Source organism: Papio anubis, chromosome 5 (assembly GCF_008728515.1).
Source record: "Papio anubis isolate 15944 chromosome 5, Panubis1.0, whole genome shotgun sequence".
Classification (NCBI taxonomy): domain Eukaryota; kingdom Metazoa; phylum Chordata; class Mammalia; order Primates; family Cercopithecidae; genus Papio; species Papio anubis.
Window position 1 is genome coordinate 15,852,782 of NC_044980.1, and position 18,243 is coordinate 15,871,024.

Here is an 18,243-nt window from a genome sequence, read left to right on the forward strand (position 1 = left end):
AATGAAGCACTTGCTTACAATTCAACCAAACCATCACCATGCGATGTCACTTCCTGAGTCAGAGTATTATTTGTGCGCAGCTCCTTCTGTTTTGTTTACATGGCTAGCAAGGAGGCCATTCCTGATGTAATTACCATGTTACACTCATTCACCACCACCAGCATCCTGTGTGGGTGTCTGCCCACCTCTGGGAATGCCAGGCTTCACCAGTGAAACACTTGCATGTTGAGGACATAGCAACCCTTCATAAATCACTGTTACTAGTGAGAGAACATTCTCAGCTTCCATCCTTTCCCTCAACTGTTCCCATATCAGGCACTCACAACCACAATCCTCCCTTCCAAAGTAAAGAATCTGCAGTCTGGTAATTTCCCCCCTGCCCCCAATGACACAACTAAGGGCCACAGAGCAATCTTTTATACCCTCCATGGTATTTACCCAGCGGGTAACAATTACACCTAGGGCAGGCCAACTCTGCAAAAATGAGGCTGAAGCAGGACAGAGGTTGTGGCCTGGCCTGAAAGACCATGGAAGCCTCCCTTTAAGATGGTCATTTCTTCCATCTCCCTAATGAGAGGATGAGCTTGTCCATATGAAGTGGAGCAACACAACTGTCCTCTTGACATATGCACAGAGCCCATGGGCTTCTCCCAGGACAGCTGGGACATTCCCTACACCACCGTTGCCCAACTTCTGCCTCAGGATACTTTGTGATCTACATGAATTGCAATGCATTGCTACATCCAGGTTTTGCCTCGTGACTTTATCAATTTGGGATTCAGTGACAGCACGTGCCAGGGTTTTAAGAAAGCAGTTCACTGGTGTGACGGTACAAGGAGAGCAAAGAGAGAGATGAGAGAATGGGTGAATGAGAGATTGTGAGGCTAAAGAACATGAAGGGAAAAAGAAGAAGAAGGTCATGTGGAAGAAGACCATACAGGAGTGCATTCCAGAGGGTTCTACACACTTGCTAGAGGAGAGCTGAAATTTTACCTCCAAACCTCCAAATGGCTCAATCAGAAATGGAAATAGGGCCAGTCAGAAGATTCAGAGTGCTCAAAAGACTAAAGCAAACCAACTGCACAAAAGACATATGCATGCCCTGAGCCTGAAATTCACTGTGTGGGTACTCATCTCTCTATAAGATGCACTGGGCAGACATCCTTGCTTTCCCCCTAAAGAGTAAATACTTTCACTCAGCATGGTCCATGGCATAAGATCAATGTTCATATGTGTTAAAGCAATCTTAGGAAGGGTCAAAACAAGATGAACCAACCACAAAGAGCCCACAGACCCTCTGGACCAGAGTGAGCAGGAATGCACTCTGGAGCTGTTTGGGGAGTTGGAGCTTCTCCTAAAAAGGGGCCCCAGGTAACTTTGCACACCCCCTAAAGGAGACTACCACCTAGAGAGAGTGGGTAGACCACACATTAAGGACCTGCCCTATATATTATGTCTGGCAATCAGGATTTTCTCTAGGGGTAAACCACAGATGGTTTGAGATGTTTTCACTCAGTGTGACCTATTTTGTATTGCTTAAGGAAATGTATAACTTATGTATCATTATTATTACTGTTAACAACTACTTCTGAGGACTTAATGAGCCATTCGCTAAAGTGAATAGTTAACGTGGCTTACCATATTTAATCTATAGAACAAATCTATAAAGTAGGTATTATTATCCCCATTTTGCAGATGACAAAATGAAATTCAGAGGGGTTAAGTAGCTTACCCCAGGTCACCCAGCTAGTACCTGATGAGGCTGAGATTTGCAGCCAGGAGTAAAAACAGCATTGCATCATTCTAAAACCCATGTTCATAGTCACCCAGCAGAATGGTTATAATGGTTAAAATCGTTCAGTGTTCGTTCAGTGTTTACACTTTAAAATACAAGCTTCAATTAACTGGAAAGTTATTCCATGTAGAAGAGCTTATTCATCAAGCGACTACGCATCATTCTGTTAGGGAAAGAGGTCACTGGCCTGCAAATTTTTTTTTTTTTTTTGGCACGAAGTCTCTCTCTGTTGCCCAGGCTGGAGTGCAGTGGTGTGATCTCGGCTCACTGCAACCTCCGCCTCCCAGGTTCAAGCAATTCTCCTGCCTCAGCCTCCCAAGTATCTGAGACTACAGGCATGTGCCACCATGCCTGGCTAAATTTTTTGTATTTTTAGTAAAGACAAGGTTTCACCATGTTGGTCAGGCTGGTTTCGAACTCATGACCTCAAATGATCCACCTGCCTCAGCTTCCCAAAATGCTGGGATTACAGGCATGAGCCACCGCGCCCAGCCTGGCCCGCATTTTTTTAAGAGCACAGAGAGCACCAGATGGCAAGTACTACCAGAGATATCCTTTCCACTAACAAATGATAAAATTTCATAGTCATAAATATTAAGTAAGCATTTTTTTCTCTTTCAGTTAGTTGTAAATTAAAGCCCAATTTCTTTGGCATTCTTCCCAAGGGAAAAGTGAGCTCTATGTCCCTTCCCCTCTAATCAGGGCTCTTGGGCTGCCTGACCCATTGAATATGGTGGGAATGATGCTGTCCCAGCTTCTGGGCCCAGGCCGTAAGAAACAGGCAATAATAAAGGTGGGTTAATCCAAAGGATAGGATATTTTTGCAGGCATTTAAAAATGCTTCCAATATGGCTAGATGCCACTGAGACATGCTGGTGAGAGAAAAAAAGCAGCAGACAAAATTGTACATATGAGATACTTATTATAACTTTGCCAAGAAAATATATTCAGTAAGAACCAGAAGACAGTATAACAGTATTTTTTCGGGCATTAAGATTACAGTTGATCTCTTTGCCATTATATTTTTTTCCCAATACTATTTTTATCTTCCCAAATGAACAGCTATAACATCCTTTAGTGGGAAAATTGTTTAAAGAGACATTGTTTTTAAAATATACAAATAGTAGTGTATCAGGCTTGCTCTCAGACAAGACTTCATGTCCACATAGTTTCTGCAGGACCCAGATTAGCCCACTGTGGAGAAGCAGCAAGATGCTCTAATGTATTTAGACACAGATTTGTCATAAAGAGACAAGAGGCGGGGAATAAAGGGAAGCCCACACAATTAGGCTTTTGTCCTGTCAGTCACCAGGGACAGACCCTCCGCTTTTGTCCTGTCAGTCACCAGGGACAGACCCTCCCCATGGCCACCCATAGCAGCTGCAGCCCTCCTTGGGTATGGTAAACCAGAGAAACCTTCATCACATTTTACGAACAGCAGAAAAGAATTAGTCACTCTGTGTTTAGAAAACAGAAATCAGCTTTCACAGGGGTGTGATTACAGGAAACTCACTGGGGCACTGCAAGGGTTTAGGAAGCACACCACTTATTAACTGGTGATTCGGATATCTCACGCAAAACAAACTCAACAAACTCTCTTGCATCAAAAAGATTGCATTGTTCTACATGTTCTTAATCAATTTTAAATATTAGCCCAGCTGGGACAAATAGAATTTCAAAAGTGGTACACATTTCCCGTATCTAAGATACATTTTCCATGACTATCATAGAAGAGTGGAAGAAAAATAAATAATTTCATAGGCCAGGTGCGGTGGCTCACACCTGTAATCCTAGCACTTTGGGAGCCTGAGGTGGGTGGATCACGAGGTCAGGAGTTCAAGACCAGCCTGGCCAAGATGGTGAAACCCCCATCTCTACTAAAAATACAAAAAAATTAGCTGGGCGTGGTGGTGGGCACCTGTAATACCAGCTCCTCGGGAGGCTGAGGCAGAGAATTGCTTGAACCCGGGAGGCGGAGGTTGCAGTAAGTCAAGATCGCACCACTGCACTCCAGACTGGGTGACAGAGCGAGACTCCGTCTCAAAAAAAAAAAAAAATACAAAAAGAAAACTAAATCATTCCTTCTACAAACTTTTGCTGAATGTCTATTATACCTTAGGGATATGTAAATGAAGGCGCCACAGCACAGTTAGAATTAAATGCTCACTCTTGTGTTGGCCCACAATCAGTGGTGTATTGGGACTGACCTCCGCAGGCTCATGAGGGCCAATATTTTTATTCTCTTTCCAGCTCTACTGTTTTTTTATTTTAATTTTTATTTTAAGTTCTGAGGTACATGTACAGGATGTGCAGGTTTGTTACATAGGTAAATGTGTGCCATGGTGGTTTGCTGCACCTATCAACCCATCACCTAGAATTAAGCCTGGTATGCATTAGCTATTTTTCCTAATGCTCTCCCTCCCCCCAAACCCATCCCCCAAGAGGCCCCAGTGTGTGTTGTTCCCCTCCCTGCATCCACGTGTTCTCACTGTTCAGTTCCCACTTACAAGTGAGAACACGTGGTGTTTGATTTTGTGTTCCTGCATTAGTTTGCTGAGGATAATGGCTTCCAGCTCCATCCATGTCCCTGCAAAGGACACAATCTTATTCCTTTTTATGGCTATCTAGTATTCCATGGTGTATATGTACCACATTTTCTTTATCCAGTCTATTGTGGATGGGCATTTGGGTTGATTCCGTGTCTTTGCTATTGTGAATAGTTCCAGCTCCACTTTTAGTGACCTCACGTGGTGATGTGAAATCAACCGCAGTGGGAGTATTTACATGACAGGAATCAGCAAATGCTAAAAATCAGGCATTCTCTACCACAGAGAGCAGAGTCCATGACATTCACCATCACACCGCTGCCTGCACGGCCCAGTGAAGGACTCTTATATACCTCTCCCACTTCAGCCACTCTCTCTTTTCTCCTTGGGTGCCAACCCTACTGACCTTTCTGTGCCCACACTGCCCTTCTTTCTAAGTGCTAAACACATCTAGGGCATTGCAACCACGTAACAGCTGTAGATGTGTCTAACTGCACAGGCTCCTCAGAAATCAACCACTTGCCTTCAAATCACAACGTCCTCACTTCACAGCTGTGTGAACTTTGTTTACTTCACCTCTCTGTACCTATTTCAAAACCAAAGGCCACATATGACCTTTGTAAACATACAAAAGATGAAATACGCTGGCTCATAAGAATCCCAGCTGCACCCTGGTCAGGCTCCTGCGCCAGGCTTTTCTCCTCCTCACCCGATTTTTTAAAGAAATGGTATTATCAATGATAGGCTTTGTCAATGTAAAATTAAGCCTAAAATCTGGCTAATCTGAATTATTAAAACATCTGGATTACAGAATATATTTAAGTCAATTTCTTTTAAACTTCCAAGAATAAAATTCAGTGCAATTATGAATGACGTTTTGGCTTTAAAAGTGCTTTGGTGGTCTTCAACACAATAACCTTCATGTATCCAGAACACACATGTATGGCAACCCTACCGCTCCAGCAGTCACAAGAGGCCTGTGAGGAGCCAAAACTGGTATTACTAAGTTCCAGTTGTGTGGACTCAGTGGCCTTTGCAGACAAACTTTTCAGTCCTTACTGTACGACAAGTCCAGTAGGATGTTTCACAGGGGCCTGGATTAGCAGATGACATTCTGCTGTTAATCCCCTCCCCCAGCCTGCACGCCAAGTACTCTCCCACATGACCATTTTAAGTTTTCATTTCCTCAGCCCCTATTATCTGAAATACTCTTGCTTACTTATTTTTCACCTTGGGGTCTGTCTCCACACCTGGGCTGTGTGCTCCATGACAGCAGGGGCCTGACGTCACCCTAGCTCCTGGCACCGCAGCTGGCTGACATTGGGAGCACCATAAAGCCCTACCAAGTGAAGCAATGAACGTGTGAACACAATTATTCGGGAAGTCATCCGGAAAGCGCTTCCACAAGAAGATGCATGAAGAGCTCCATCTTGGTGCCTAGAGTCCCCCTCCCTTCAGGACAGCTGGAACAGGGACCATCCCCCTTTCCATACCCCTCAGCCCAGGCTGCTTGCTGAAGGCGTCAGAGGCCCTCCCAGGCCCCGGCTCCAAGGTGGGGCCAAGGAACCATTGCAGAGCCAGGCCTCTGGCCAGGGTACATGTTTCTTCCTATTTCTTGACTTTGTCTGCTGCCCTAGTCGCTGCTCCCATTATTCTTTCCGTCTTCTCTGGCCCCTGAGGCTCCCTGTTTGGGCTTCTGCCTTCCTCGCCTGCTTCAGAGTGGCACTCAGGTTCACCCTCTCCCCTCGTCTCTTGACCTTGGAAAAGGGCATGGAGTCTCCAGAGGCTCCTACTAAGACCACATATTGCTGACAAAAGATAAACCACAAGGAGGGGGGGGTCCCTCCTGGACCTGCCCCCTCTCAGGCCGTTGGTTCACCAAGTCCATTTGATGAATATCGAATGGTGCCTCGGGGCCATGAGACCAGGTCACACACAGCAGTTTGCCCTACACCGGATACACTTAAGAAGCTGCTGAGCATTTGGCTTCCACTGATTTTTTAAAAACCAAACTGAGATTTAGCTCACTGATGGTTCCAGAGCAATCTAGGACATCAAGTGCCAAAATGGGACTAAAGTCACATGAAGAAGCCTCAGTGTGAGACTCAACTAGAACCTGCTGCAATCAAGCTCTAAGAATGCACTTTGTCCGCAGATAAACAACTTCCAACAGTTATTTCTCTTTCAGACAAAGCACCAAAAGACTTGTCCAAAGGCATTTCGTCTCAAAGGTAGCAAAAGTCAAATTCCTTTTCCACTGCAATCTTTTTATTTATTTATTTATTTATTTATTTATTTATTTATTTATTTATTTTTTGAGACAGGGTCTTACTCTGTCACCCAGGTTGGAGTACAGTGGTCTGATCATGGCTCACTGCAATCTCCACTTCCTGGGCTCAGGTGATCCACCTCAACCCCCCTGGTGCACACACCTGGCTAATTTTTTGTATTTTTTTGTACAGACAGAGTCTCCCTATGTTGCCCGGACTGGTCTCAAACTCTTGGACCCAAGGGATCCTCCTGCCTTGGCCTTCCAAAGTGCTGGGATTACAGGTGTGAGCCACAGCACCTGGCCAGTTGTAATCTTTTATTTCTAGCCTAGCTCTAAACATTCCCCCTGTATGGGTTGCCCCTTCTTTCTGCACAGATAGAGGAAAAAACAAATGTATGAAGATAAAGTATATTGTATAGAACACCACCAATAGGTAAAAGCTTAAAGTTATCAAAATTAAAACTACAAGTAGCGGGGGAGGTGGCACAGGAATATGCTACCTCAATGGAGGAGTCATCTCCCATTTTCAATCCAATACATTACTAATCCTTGGTAATAATAATCATTATATGTGTGTATAATATATAGTTATGTGTGTATAGTTATATAATATCTATATACTCTTATCTGTTTACCGCTGTTAACCAGCATTCTTAGAAAAATTTCTTATGTTTGTTTAGCATATATCACAAAATGTTGGTTCAAAATATTTATCAATAATTACTACTTAATTGTGAAAATATCGCATTATATTAAAGCAACCCTAATCACATTTCTGCCAAATCTCTCCCTTCTTTCAACCTCTAAAATGAGTAGGCCCCAGAAATATGTACTGCACATATCAAATAGCTTATCAATACATTTCATTCTACAAGTATGTATTCAAAATGCCTATTCTGTGCAAAATTCTATGCAGAGAGTGGGTGGGAGTGCCTAGGTGCCAAGAGGAAAATAAAAGTCCTGCTGCCAGAAATGTTAAAATGTCATGAAGGGGATACATACAAGTAAATCAACCCATCATCTGGAAACTGAACCTGACATTTACACTTCTCTGGAAATGTTTTCTTAACCAGCTAGTTAACCCATATCCCACTCTAAGCATTTCTATAAATGTCATCTTCGAGTACTTCATTTACTGTGTCATTTTATGTTGAAAGTTGTTTCATTGTTCAATTAAATGTCAACATAATGTTAATGTACTACGAAGGAATTTGTAAGAAAATAGAAACCAGAAAAACTAGAGAAAAGTAGCTTTTACAGACTCTATTACAACTGATTATAATTACCACACACACAAACATGCCCCATATACCCATGGCTGAAAGAGGATGCTTGTCTTTAATACAAGACAAAAATGTATGTTGGTGCCCTTGTTCCTAGAGAGTTACCAGTTTCCACTTTCTTGGGCAAGAAAATTGTCCCACTCCTTTTCTTGTTTAACAATTTTCTGTCTACTTCATATCTGAATTTCAATGGCCCCAATTAGAATTCCAACGAAGGCATCTAACTGACTCATACAAAAGTTGTTCACAGCAATGGGGCTAAAATGCAGACTTTTTCACTCTAGGCACAGTTAGGCTCATATGAGCAGGAATTAGTTGCCTGCTTCCTTTCCCTCCTCTTGATCTCCCCCTTCTTAGAGTTAGATATTAATATAAATAGTGATACAATTAATGTACTTCCTGTAAAGGGAGCCCAAGTGATCACATTTTCAACAATAAGAACTGTGGTTTTAAAGTTTTACAATATCAGAATGGTATGTTGGTCCAATGTTTAACCTTTAGAAATGCTTAACAAATCTTTAAAATGCAAAAGGTTTTTAAAAATGTTCAACAGCTTAGATTTCCAACAACTATCATCTAATGTTAAAAATCCAACATGAAAACATTCAAGTAGATTCTACATGATGTGCTGGGAAACACTTTTTTAAAAAATTTCTGGCCATCACTTTCTGATTCAAGAAAAGCACTTATTGGCATAAGTTTTTAAGAGTACATTAAGTTATTTGTCTCTCTTGAGTTCGTGCCAAAGAAAATTATGTTTTCTGAAATTAAAGGATTGCATTCTTAATATTTTTACATTTTAAACTCCTTTTTAAATTAGTCATAATATTTTTAAAAAGATAACTAGTCAATGAAACAGACTGAAAAATAAGTAAGTACGTAGATATCACAATTACCTTTTGCCTGGTCCAAAGTCTTCACCTTCAGGCATTTCTGCCCTTTAAAAGTAACAGTGGCGAAGGCTGCAGCACCTGCTAACCGCAGCTAATGGGGCCAAACAATAGTTTCTTTTCTACTCTAATGTTGAATATCAGGAGGAAAAAAACCCAGTAGAGACGTTCTTTCCTTTTTGGAAAAAAAGTGCTCCTCCCTTACTCAGAAAGTCGGTGTTTACAAACTTCCAAAGCGCCTGCCTGCCTTGAATGAAGCTAGGAGCTGGGTTATTATCACTGCCCCCTTCTAAAAATAAATAGGTCACCTCTTACTCCCAGTACCGTGACAGGCAGCTGGAAGTGAGCCCTGCCCAGCTGCCCCGCATTCTCTCTCCAGTCGTGTGAGGTGTCCCTGCTCAGCCAGTAACCTTCATTGGATGACTTCACCTAGGCCCGCCTGCCCTTTCTCTTCCCCCAGCTTTTTTTTTTTCCTGACATGACTAGGCACCCACCTAAGGGTGGAGTGGCCACAGGAGGTTGAAACTTCACCCTGGGCTATCAAATCTCCTCCTTCGAGTCACAGGAGAGAGGTGGAGAGCAGACAGCAAAACGGGCTGTACCTGTGAGAGTTGGGGGGTTTGTCTGGAGAACACCTAGCCACTCAGCAAAAAGATCCCTTACTGAAAAAAGTTTCAAACAAAAGCCATTATGCAATAGGGTTCTGAGGGATATTGTTTTCCAAGAAAATCTTTCTTCAGGTCATCTGGATTTCTCAACTCACCGGAAGCATGCACACGAATGTTGAGTTCATGTGTTCATCGGGGCAAAATGCTTTCTCCCCAGGACTTCCCTGTCCTCAGGGGCAGCCTGACACTGGCACAGGAAGGATTGTGGGTCTAGATGTTTTCATAGCTTGGCCTGTCACTGAAGAGGAGCTATCCCTCATTTGCTTTTTTAAAAGAGTACAACAAAAATCCCTTCAAATCTTGCTCTCAAAAAGGCCAGAAGAAATATTACTGAGATTTCTTTAGGAATATATCCTGAAAGCTTTGGACAAAAAGTTGAAGCCATTTTTTTTCTTGACTAGGAATATTAGGGATGGCAGAAAGCAAGATCTAATTATTAAGAAACAACATTCTTTTCAAAATGTGTTGCCAGGTGCGTGGCTCACACCTGTAATCCCAGCACTATGGGAAGCTGAGGTAGGAGGATTGTTTGAGCCCAGGAGTTCAAGACCAGCCTGGGCAACACAGTGAGACCTCATCTCTACAAAAAATAAAATTAGCCAGGCCTAATGGGATGCTCCTGTGGTCTCAGATACTCAGGAGGCTGGAGTGAGAGAATTGCTTGAGCCCCAGAGGTGGAGGCTACAGTGAGCCAAGATCGTGCCACTGCACTCCAGCCTGGGTAACAGAGCAAGACCCTGTTTCTTTAAAAAACTAACAATAAAATAAATTTTAAAAATTAAAAAAAAAAATCTGTGCATTCTGTTGTTATGTTATTGCTAATCCTAGCATGTTATCTATATTTAATGTATATTTTACCATTTGTATTTGTCAAAGCGACCTTCTACTACATTAAAGAAATGTCAAAACAAATAATACCTGCTTTCTCTTGGATAGTGTTAGTTATTTTGTGATGTATGCATCTCACAATTAACAATTCCTTAAAGCATTTCATATTTTATGCAAGACCGAACACTTCAGACACTTCAAAGTCTAAGATGAACTAGGTGTGGTTCCTCAGACACACAACTGAAATACCAGGAACCTGAAAGAAAACAGTCATGGGCTGAGCTCTGAAGATTGGGGTGTGCAAGAGCCTCTCAGAGGCACAGCGATGTGCTATACTATTAGAAATTCCAGGTTTTTAAATAACTGAAAAGTTGAAATGCTGAAAATATTATCAATGATAATATTGTGGCACTTGTATAAAACCTTACCAGCTGGGCGCAGTGGCTCACACCTGTAATTCCTAGCACTTTGGGAGGCCGAGGCAAGCAGATCACCTGAGGTTAGGAGTTCGAGACCAGCCTGGCCAATATAGTGAAACCCTGTCTCTACTAAAAATACACAAATTAGCCGGGCGTGGTGGTGCGTGCCTGTAATCCCAGCTACTCAGGAGGCTGAGGAAGGAGAATCACTTGAGCCTGGGAGGCGGAGGTTGCTGTGAGCCTAGATCGCACCACTGCACTCTAGTCTAGGCAACAGAGTGAGACCCTGTCTAGAAAAAACAACAACAACAACAACAACAACAAAAAACCCTAATCAATACAAAAGGCTAATTCTCTTATCTAATTTTCAGCTCTGATTATTCTTTCCCACGAATTTTACCTTTTCTTTCTCCTAAGCTTCTAGCTTAGTATTTCTTGAATACCTGAACATAACTGTTGTTGATCTTAGTTGCTGGTTACCACAGAACTGAATATATCCCTGAGACCTGCCTCTCAATTGTAAAGGATGATGAACTGATTCAGTGCTATCACAGATGGATTCGCTGTTTCCAACAGGAAATAGTTACCATTACAGACAGTCCCCAACTTAGGATGACTCAACTTAACAATTGTTTGACTTTACAGTGGTGCAAAAGCAATACTCTTTCAGCAGAAACTGGGAATCAAATTTTAAATTTTGATCTTTCTCTGGGCTAGCGACATGTGGTAGGGTACTCTCTCGTGAAGCTGGGCAGCAGCCGTGAGCCGCAGCTCCCAGTCAGCCTCGCAGTCCCGAGGGTGAATAGCCGGTACTCTGCAGTGAACTGTGTTACCAGTTGATTCTACCCAACCATGGGCTGGTGTAAGTGTTCTGAGTATAAGGTAGGCTAGATTACGCTTTGATGTTCAGTAGGCTAGGTGGACTAACTGTATTTTCAACCTACAATATTTTCAACTTAGGATGGGTTTCTCAGGCTGTAACCCCATGGTAGGTCAAGGAGCACCAGTACTTTGTTTTAGCATCCCTTCATGCGTGTTAAAATTGCTTGTTCTAACCAGGGAGTCCCCTTCAGGTATATTTGTGGTAATTCCTAAAATTCACAGGAACAAGGAGGGTGTATTAGTCCAGCCTCGTATTACTATAAAGAAATACCTGAGACTGGGTAATTTATAAAGAAAAGAGGTTTAATTGGCTCATGGATCTGCAGGCTGTACAGGAAGCTTGGCTGGCATCTGCTCAGCTTCTGGGGCGGCCTCAGGAAATTTACAATCATGGTGGAAGGGGAAGGGAGAGCAGGCACATCACATGGCCAGAGCTGGAGCAAGAAAGAGTATGAAGGGGGGATGGTGCTAAACCATTCATGAGAACTCCACCCCCATGATCCCCCATCACCCCCCAGCAGGCCCCACTTCCAACACTGGGGATCACAATTCAGTATGAGATTTAGTGGGGACACAGATCCAAACCCTATCAGAGGGAAAACAAGGACAGTACAGACAACAGATCCAGAGTGTAGCTACACAATAGACAAGTGTACCCTTACTGAAGGCCTAAAATGGCTTCTTCACCCATATGGCACCTTTCACCCTGCTGGGGACTAAGGTGCTTAGGGTTTCCTCACTGACCTGAAACCTACTAGACATTCAGAACTTAAGGACTCACACAATTCAGATGTGGGAGAGACCCTGAGTGCCACTGAAGTGATCACCAAGGTTCTTACATGCTGAAACTGTGGCACAGCAAAGCCAGGTGACTTGCGGGTGATAGAGCCAGGAGTTGCCTCCAGGTCACTATGCCTTGGCTGGGTGTCCTTCCACTCCAGCAGAGCCCACACGTGCTGCAGAAGCCCAAGGGACCAGATACCTCCACATTTTAAATTTTCCTGTATACACTCTCTTTCCAAACGTATGTCCATTTAATATCAGCAATATACTTTAAATGAGCATTTTTATTCTCCTTTGCAATTTCATCGTATAGTATGCCCTAGAAAATCACGACCACTTCAAAGCCAAACATTCACCTTTCCTGACACCTTTTTCCCCGTCACATAACCATCAGTCTGAGTTTTGCTTTGTTTCTATCTCCTCTACAGCCGCTTTGGTTAAAGCTCTGGAACTTTCTACTGAGACACTAGGAGAGACCCTCCCTCTCTTGGATGTTACAGGAAAATATTAGCAGTGAATGGCCAAACGCAGATGCCAGTGTGAAGACAGGTTGTCCCTTCACATCCCTTCCCAACTTTAGTAGGTAACAGAAACCTCAGTTTTTAGCTGTACACATGGCCTTCACAGAATAAAAACTACCTTTCTCAGCCTTGTTGGAGCCAAATGAGGCCTTTTGTGATTGTTCTGGTTGAGGAGATGTTACCAGAAACACCAGGCCGCTCCAGGTGTCAGAAATGGGATTCAAAGTAGACCTCTAGTGAGTCCCAGAAACACCGAGAGACCAAGCAAAGGTAACTGCCAGGGCCCACTGTGCCCAACGATCTCTTGCAGCAACTGGGGTCACGGTTGAGTTCTCTCTTGGATTCTGAGCTCTGTGAATCTGTGTTTTGGGCTCTCTGAGTACTTTTGAGCACTTTGTTTGATGCAGATTGGGTTCAGAAGTCATGACAGAAACAGGGCTGGGTCTGTAGGGAGGCCTCAGGTGTCTGACTGGGTCAAATTAGAAACTGGACTGGGTTCAGTAGGTAGGTAAGATTACTAGAAGACAGGGAATCATGGGCTCATCTGGATCTGAGGAGTCTAGAACTCAACCGTCTAGAACTCCAGCCAATTTCATGTAAAAGAACTTTGGATCCAGAACCTGTGCTTTTCTAAAGAAATGTTATGACCCTTAGCAAAGGGAACATAGAGTTACAGCAGCCACAGCAGTGGGGAAACTCCTTACAAAAGACAAACAGACACGTGTCTTTAGAGCCACAACAGCTACAAGGACCAAGGGGACCTCCTTGCACACGTTTTAAACCAAAACCAAGGAGTCCCAAACTAAAGAACTCCATGCCCCAGTATCTGCCTTTATTGTAAATGGCCAAGCCATTGGAAAAGACATTGTCCATTTTTACACCAGCCGTCTGATGGACCAGCTCTTTTTGGTTTGGACTGTTTCTTCACTACAGGAAGCCCCAAAGGCTCACTCTTAAGACAATAATGAACCAGTCTCTCAGACAGAAGAAAGAATATCTCCACGGTGGGCATTTCAAGGACCATTTTCAGAAAAACATTTGTAAGAATGAGTCCTGTTTTCTTTGTTCGATGCTCCTTCTCCCATGGGAGCCTCTCAGTTGACTGAAACCCCTGTTCTCAAACCCCTGACTCTGTGCTCTGCCACCTCTGTCCACTTCTTCCTTGTCATGATCTTTGATGAGACAAATTATTTTACGCTGACTGGCAACTCTATTCTGACTACACTTTCTTTTTTTAATAATTCATATTGTGTTTAATATCTATGACAGACTAACATATAATTTAAGTTAACTTTAACACATAATTTTAAATATGATTAAAATCAATCTTTTTAAGATATGGCTGAATTAACTTTGGTCAAAACACAAAAATTATTTACATACTGCTATTAAGGAATTTGTCGCTCTCATTCTGAGTTAAAACTTAATTTAAAAGCTGGGTTTGGGGAGAGTAGACTGTGGGTGCTTTTGCTTGATTTATGGGGAGGAGACGACTAACCTAGAGCTCATGCTCTCCAAGAGCCATCTCCCTCCCACATTCTTATTTTTAACCTAGAAGGAATCAAGTGTTGAATCTTCTGCAAATATGGGAAAGCCCAAAGGTCCTGTTTTCTACTTGTGGGATCTGTAACGGAAACTTGGCCCAAATAAGGCCTGCTGGTTCTCAGCACCACCTCATGCCACCTGCCTGAAGTTGGTACAGATACTTTCATTTTAGAATCTGTGTTTTTGCCTTGTTTCACTTTTATCTTCAGTATATTCAGTGTTACTTTTTCATTCATTAGATATTTAATGTTTCTCTTATTTTGAAATGTTTTAGCTTAGTTTTTTTTATTTCAATAGTTTTTAGGGAACAAGTGGTATTTGGTTACATGGATAAGTTCTTAGTGGTGATTTCTGAGATTTTGGGATACCCATCACCCAAGCAGTTTATACTGTACCCAGTGTGTAGTCTTTTATCCCTCACCCTCCTCCCACCACTCTCCCTGAGTCCCCAAAGTCCGCTGTATCATTCCTATGCCTCTGTGTCCTCATAGCTTAGTTCCCACTTATAAGTGAGAACACATGATACTTGGTTTTCCATTCCTGAGTTTACTTCACATAGAATAACAGTCTCCAACTGCACCCAGGTTGCTGCGAATGCCATTATTTCATTCCTTTTTATGGCTGAGTAGTATTCCATAACATACATATATATATTTCTTTATCCACTCATTGACTGATAGGTATTTGGGTTGGTTCCGTATTTTTGCAATTGTGAATTGTGCTGCTATAAACATGCATATGCAAGTGTCTTTTTCATATAATGGCTTCTTTTCCTCTAGGTAGACACCTAGAGGAAAAGTGGGATTGCTGGCTCAAATGGTCGATCTACTTTTAGTTCTTTAAGGAATCTCCACACTGTTTTCCATAGTGGTTGTACTAGTTTACATTCCTATCAGCAGTGTAGAAGTGTTCCTGGAACCTGAAAGCCCCACAGGTATCTCCAAGAAATAAGTGCAAAGAACCCATCACCTTTATGAAACTTGCTCCTCCTTTATCCTTGTCTATTTCTTCTCTTAAAGAAATGTAATAAATACCTTATGTCTTTCTCATAATCTCCTTATTCCAATGTGTTTTCTTCATATAACTTGGCAATATCTCAATTTGTCTATTTTTGGTCACAGAATTTTTTTTAGTTTTAATCCTCATAGTTTCACATTATAGAACTGTATACATAAAAACACTAACACAACTGGGGGAGACAATGGTTTGCAAATCAAGAGAAATGATTTCCAGCAATAGCTCACTTGTCATGAGGTCACAACCACGACAACTGCAGTTAAGGATCAGGAGGCAAGTAAGAAGGTAGTTGAGCCACTAAAATAATGTCACCATGTCAACGCAGCAAAGTACATCCATTTTATTGCTAGAACAGCTTCTCAAAAACTCATTCAAATCCTCTTCACTGTTACTCAACATACAGTCCGCAGTCACATGATTTCCCAGCCCCAGAGCAAATTAGAAAGCTCCTAGAGGCAGGCACAGTAATGCGAGAGAGAAATAACAGATAACAGTGAGGGAAAAGAAAAACTCTAACAACCATGGCAGACGCAAACAGCGAACACATTTGAGGCTATTCGATGCTAGGCCTTAACAAACCTAATTCAGACCTGAAAGAATGAAAAACATATGATGACCCTGAAAAGATTTAACTATCTTCAGTAGATTGTGTTTGCAAAAGCAGAGAAACATATACTAAACAGTTCCATGTAAATGGCTGAAATAAAGCAAAAAAAAAAAAAAAAAAAGTGCAACTTAAAGGAATAACCTTCAGTTGTCTATACCATGCACCCCAAATGTCTGGTAAATGGGATAGTCATACATTTATACTACTTATAAAATACACAAAGTAGTTCATATAAAAAGAATACAGCATCTTTTTCATCCATATATGATTGAAAATATAAAAGACCCCTTCCAGGTAGAGATAGCTTAAGTCAGCTTCTCTCTGCATAAGAATTTTATATTGTGTCCTGAGTGATCAGCTGTATTGATCAGTCGGCCCAAGTGACTGAAAAATCTTCTTAAATGACAGAAGACACAGAGATCAGAAACACCTCCTCTAAATCGGTCTTTCTAAAAATGTTGTCTGTAGAACAGCACAACCAAATCCCCTGGAGAACTTGCTTCAAAATGCAGATCCTGAGTCCCAGCTGAAATTCCAAGAATCAGAATCGCTGGGGGAAGGGCCTGAGGACCCGCGTCTTAGCACACTTCCCCCAAACATTTCTGATACAAGTGAAGTCTGAGAATCGCGGGGTAAATTATCACCTTGAAGCCAGGAGGAGACTGGCCAGGTCTGTGAATTCACCTTCTCCCACTCTTGCCTCTAGTGTGCCCAATCAGGCGGTATTCCTGGTTTTGACATTTCTTAAACTACACAGTAGAGAATAAAGTTAAACATGGACTTCTAAATGTTTTTTCACAAGACATATAACAACAACAACAAAAATCTAACAAGCCCGAATTAATTCCAAAAAGATCATAAGAGGCCAGGAGCAATGTCTCATGCCTGTAATCTCAGAACCTTGGGAGGCAGAGTTGGGAGAATCGCCTGAGCCCAGAAGTTCAAGACCAACCTGATCAACACTGTGAAATCCCCATCTCAAAAAAAAAGTAAACGAAAAAAAATCATAAGATTTCTTAATCATATATGTGAAGCTTGAAGCAACAGATGCCTGCAGGAGGCAAAATACTGAATGAGGAAAAGTAATCCCTGGGGAGCATTGAGGACTGAGGAGGAAGATACATCTAATAGGCATCTTGGAAGGAGGAGGAAGATATATCTAATAGGAATCTTGGAATGAGGAGGAAGATATATCTAACAGGAGTCTTGGAATGAGGAGGAAGATATAGCTAATAGGAATCTTGGAGAAGAGGCAGAATGCAGTTTACATCCAGAAAACAGAAACACAAATCCATTCCAAATCGGCCAGGATGTGTAGGCCTGACCTGAACACTCTTGAAGCAGAGGCTAGAAACTTGTTTTATTGTTCATGTGTTTGTTATCTGAATCCCCACCTCACTGGAATTTAAGGCAGGGATGTTCTTGTTTAATACTGTATCTCAGCAATCGTACAAAGCATGATGGAGCTGACTCCTAGGATACAGCATATTAATATTATTTTTAGGTTATCTTATTAGTTGATATTAATTACATAATCAAGTGAAGAAATGGTCAACTGAGGAAGAAACATGGAAGCTATACTCAATTCTTCCCTCTCCCTCACCAGACAATCACCAAGTCCCATCAACCCTACCGTATAGAGCTACACTTCAATCCACCTCAGACTCCATGCTGCGGTTACTGTCTTAGTTCCATTCATCATCTGTTGCCTAGGTTAGGGGCAGCCACATGTTTTTGATCAAGCACCCCTAGCAGCACACAGCCCCCAAATATACATACACATTCATAATGTACATATATTACTTGTAAACATATTATGGACTTCACAAATCATACACACAAAATTTAAAATTTAGAGATAAAATAAATATAAGCATTCTTTGTAACAGCCAGTAAGTGAAAACGACCTAGAGGTCCATCAGTAAGAGGTTAAATTGTATGATTCAATGAAATCCTATGCTGCCATTAAAAAGGATGACATTGTTAGGAAAGTCTTTACCTAATATAGTTAGCAAAGAGAGAGAGAGAAAGAATAGAAATCAAAATATATAATATTTCATTCATGTGAAATATATTTATGTATTTATATATTTATCTGTATACTATGTATATTTATATATAATCAATATATTTACATGTAATTGATTTGTACATATTGATTATATATTTGTACATATTGATGTTTAT

At 41.8% G+C, this 18,243-nt stretch overlaps 1 protein-coding gene and 1 long non-coding RNA gene across 5 annotated transcripts in view; one reads left to right on the forward strand and one right to left on the reverse strand.

Moving 5' to 3' along the window:
- LOC116274873 overlaps window positions 1-18,243 on the forward strand; it is a 70,822-nt gene that overhangs the window by 35,326 nt on the left and 17,253 nt on the right. The window lies entirely within an intron of this gene.
- The window catches only part of RETREG1 (reticulophagy regulator 1), a 149,600-nt gene that overhangs the window by 28,619 nt on the left and 102,738 nt on the right, over window positions 1-18,243 (reverse strand). Inside the window, exon 1 of one of the 3 annotated variants that reach the window (XM_009208181.4) lies at window positions 8,793-9,939. The exons of the other annotated variants lie outside the window; for them this stretch is intronic. Within the exon in view, the coding sequence (XP_009206445.1) occupies window positions 8,793-8,827 (35 nt within the window). The 5' untranslated portion in view covers window positions 8,828-9,939. Of the gene's footprint in view, window positions 1-8,792; window positions 9,940-18,243 lie in introns of those variants that run through there. 3 annotated transcript variants of the gene reach the window in all.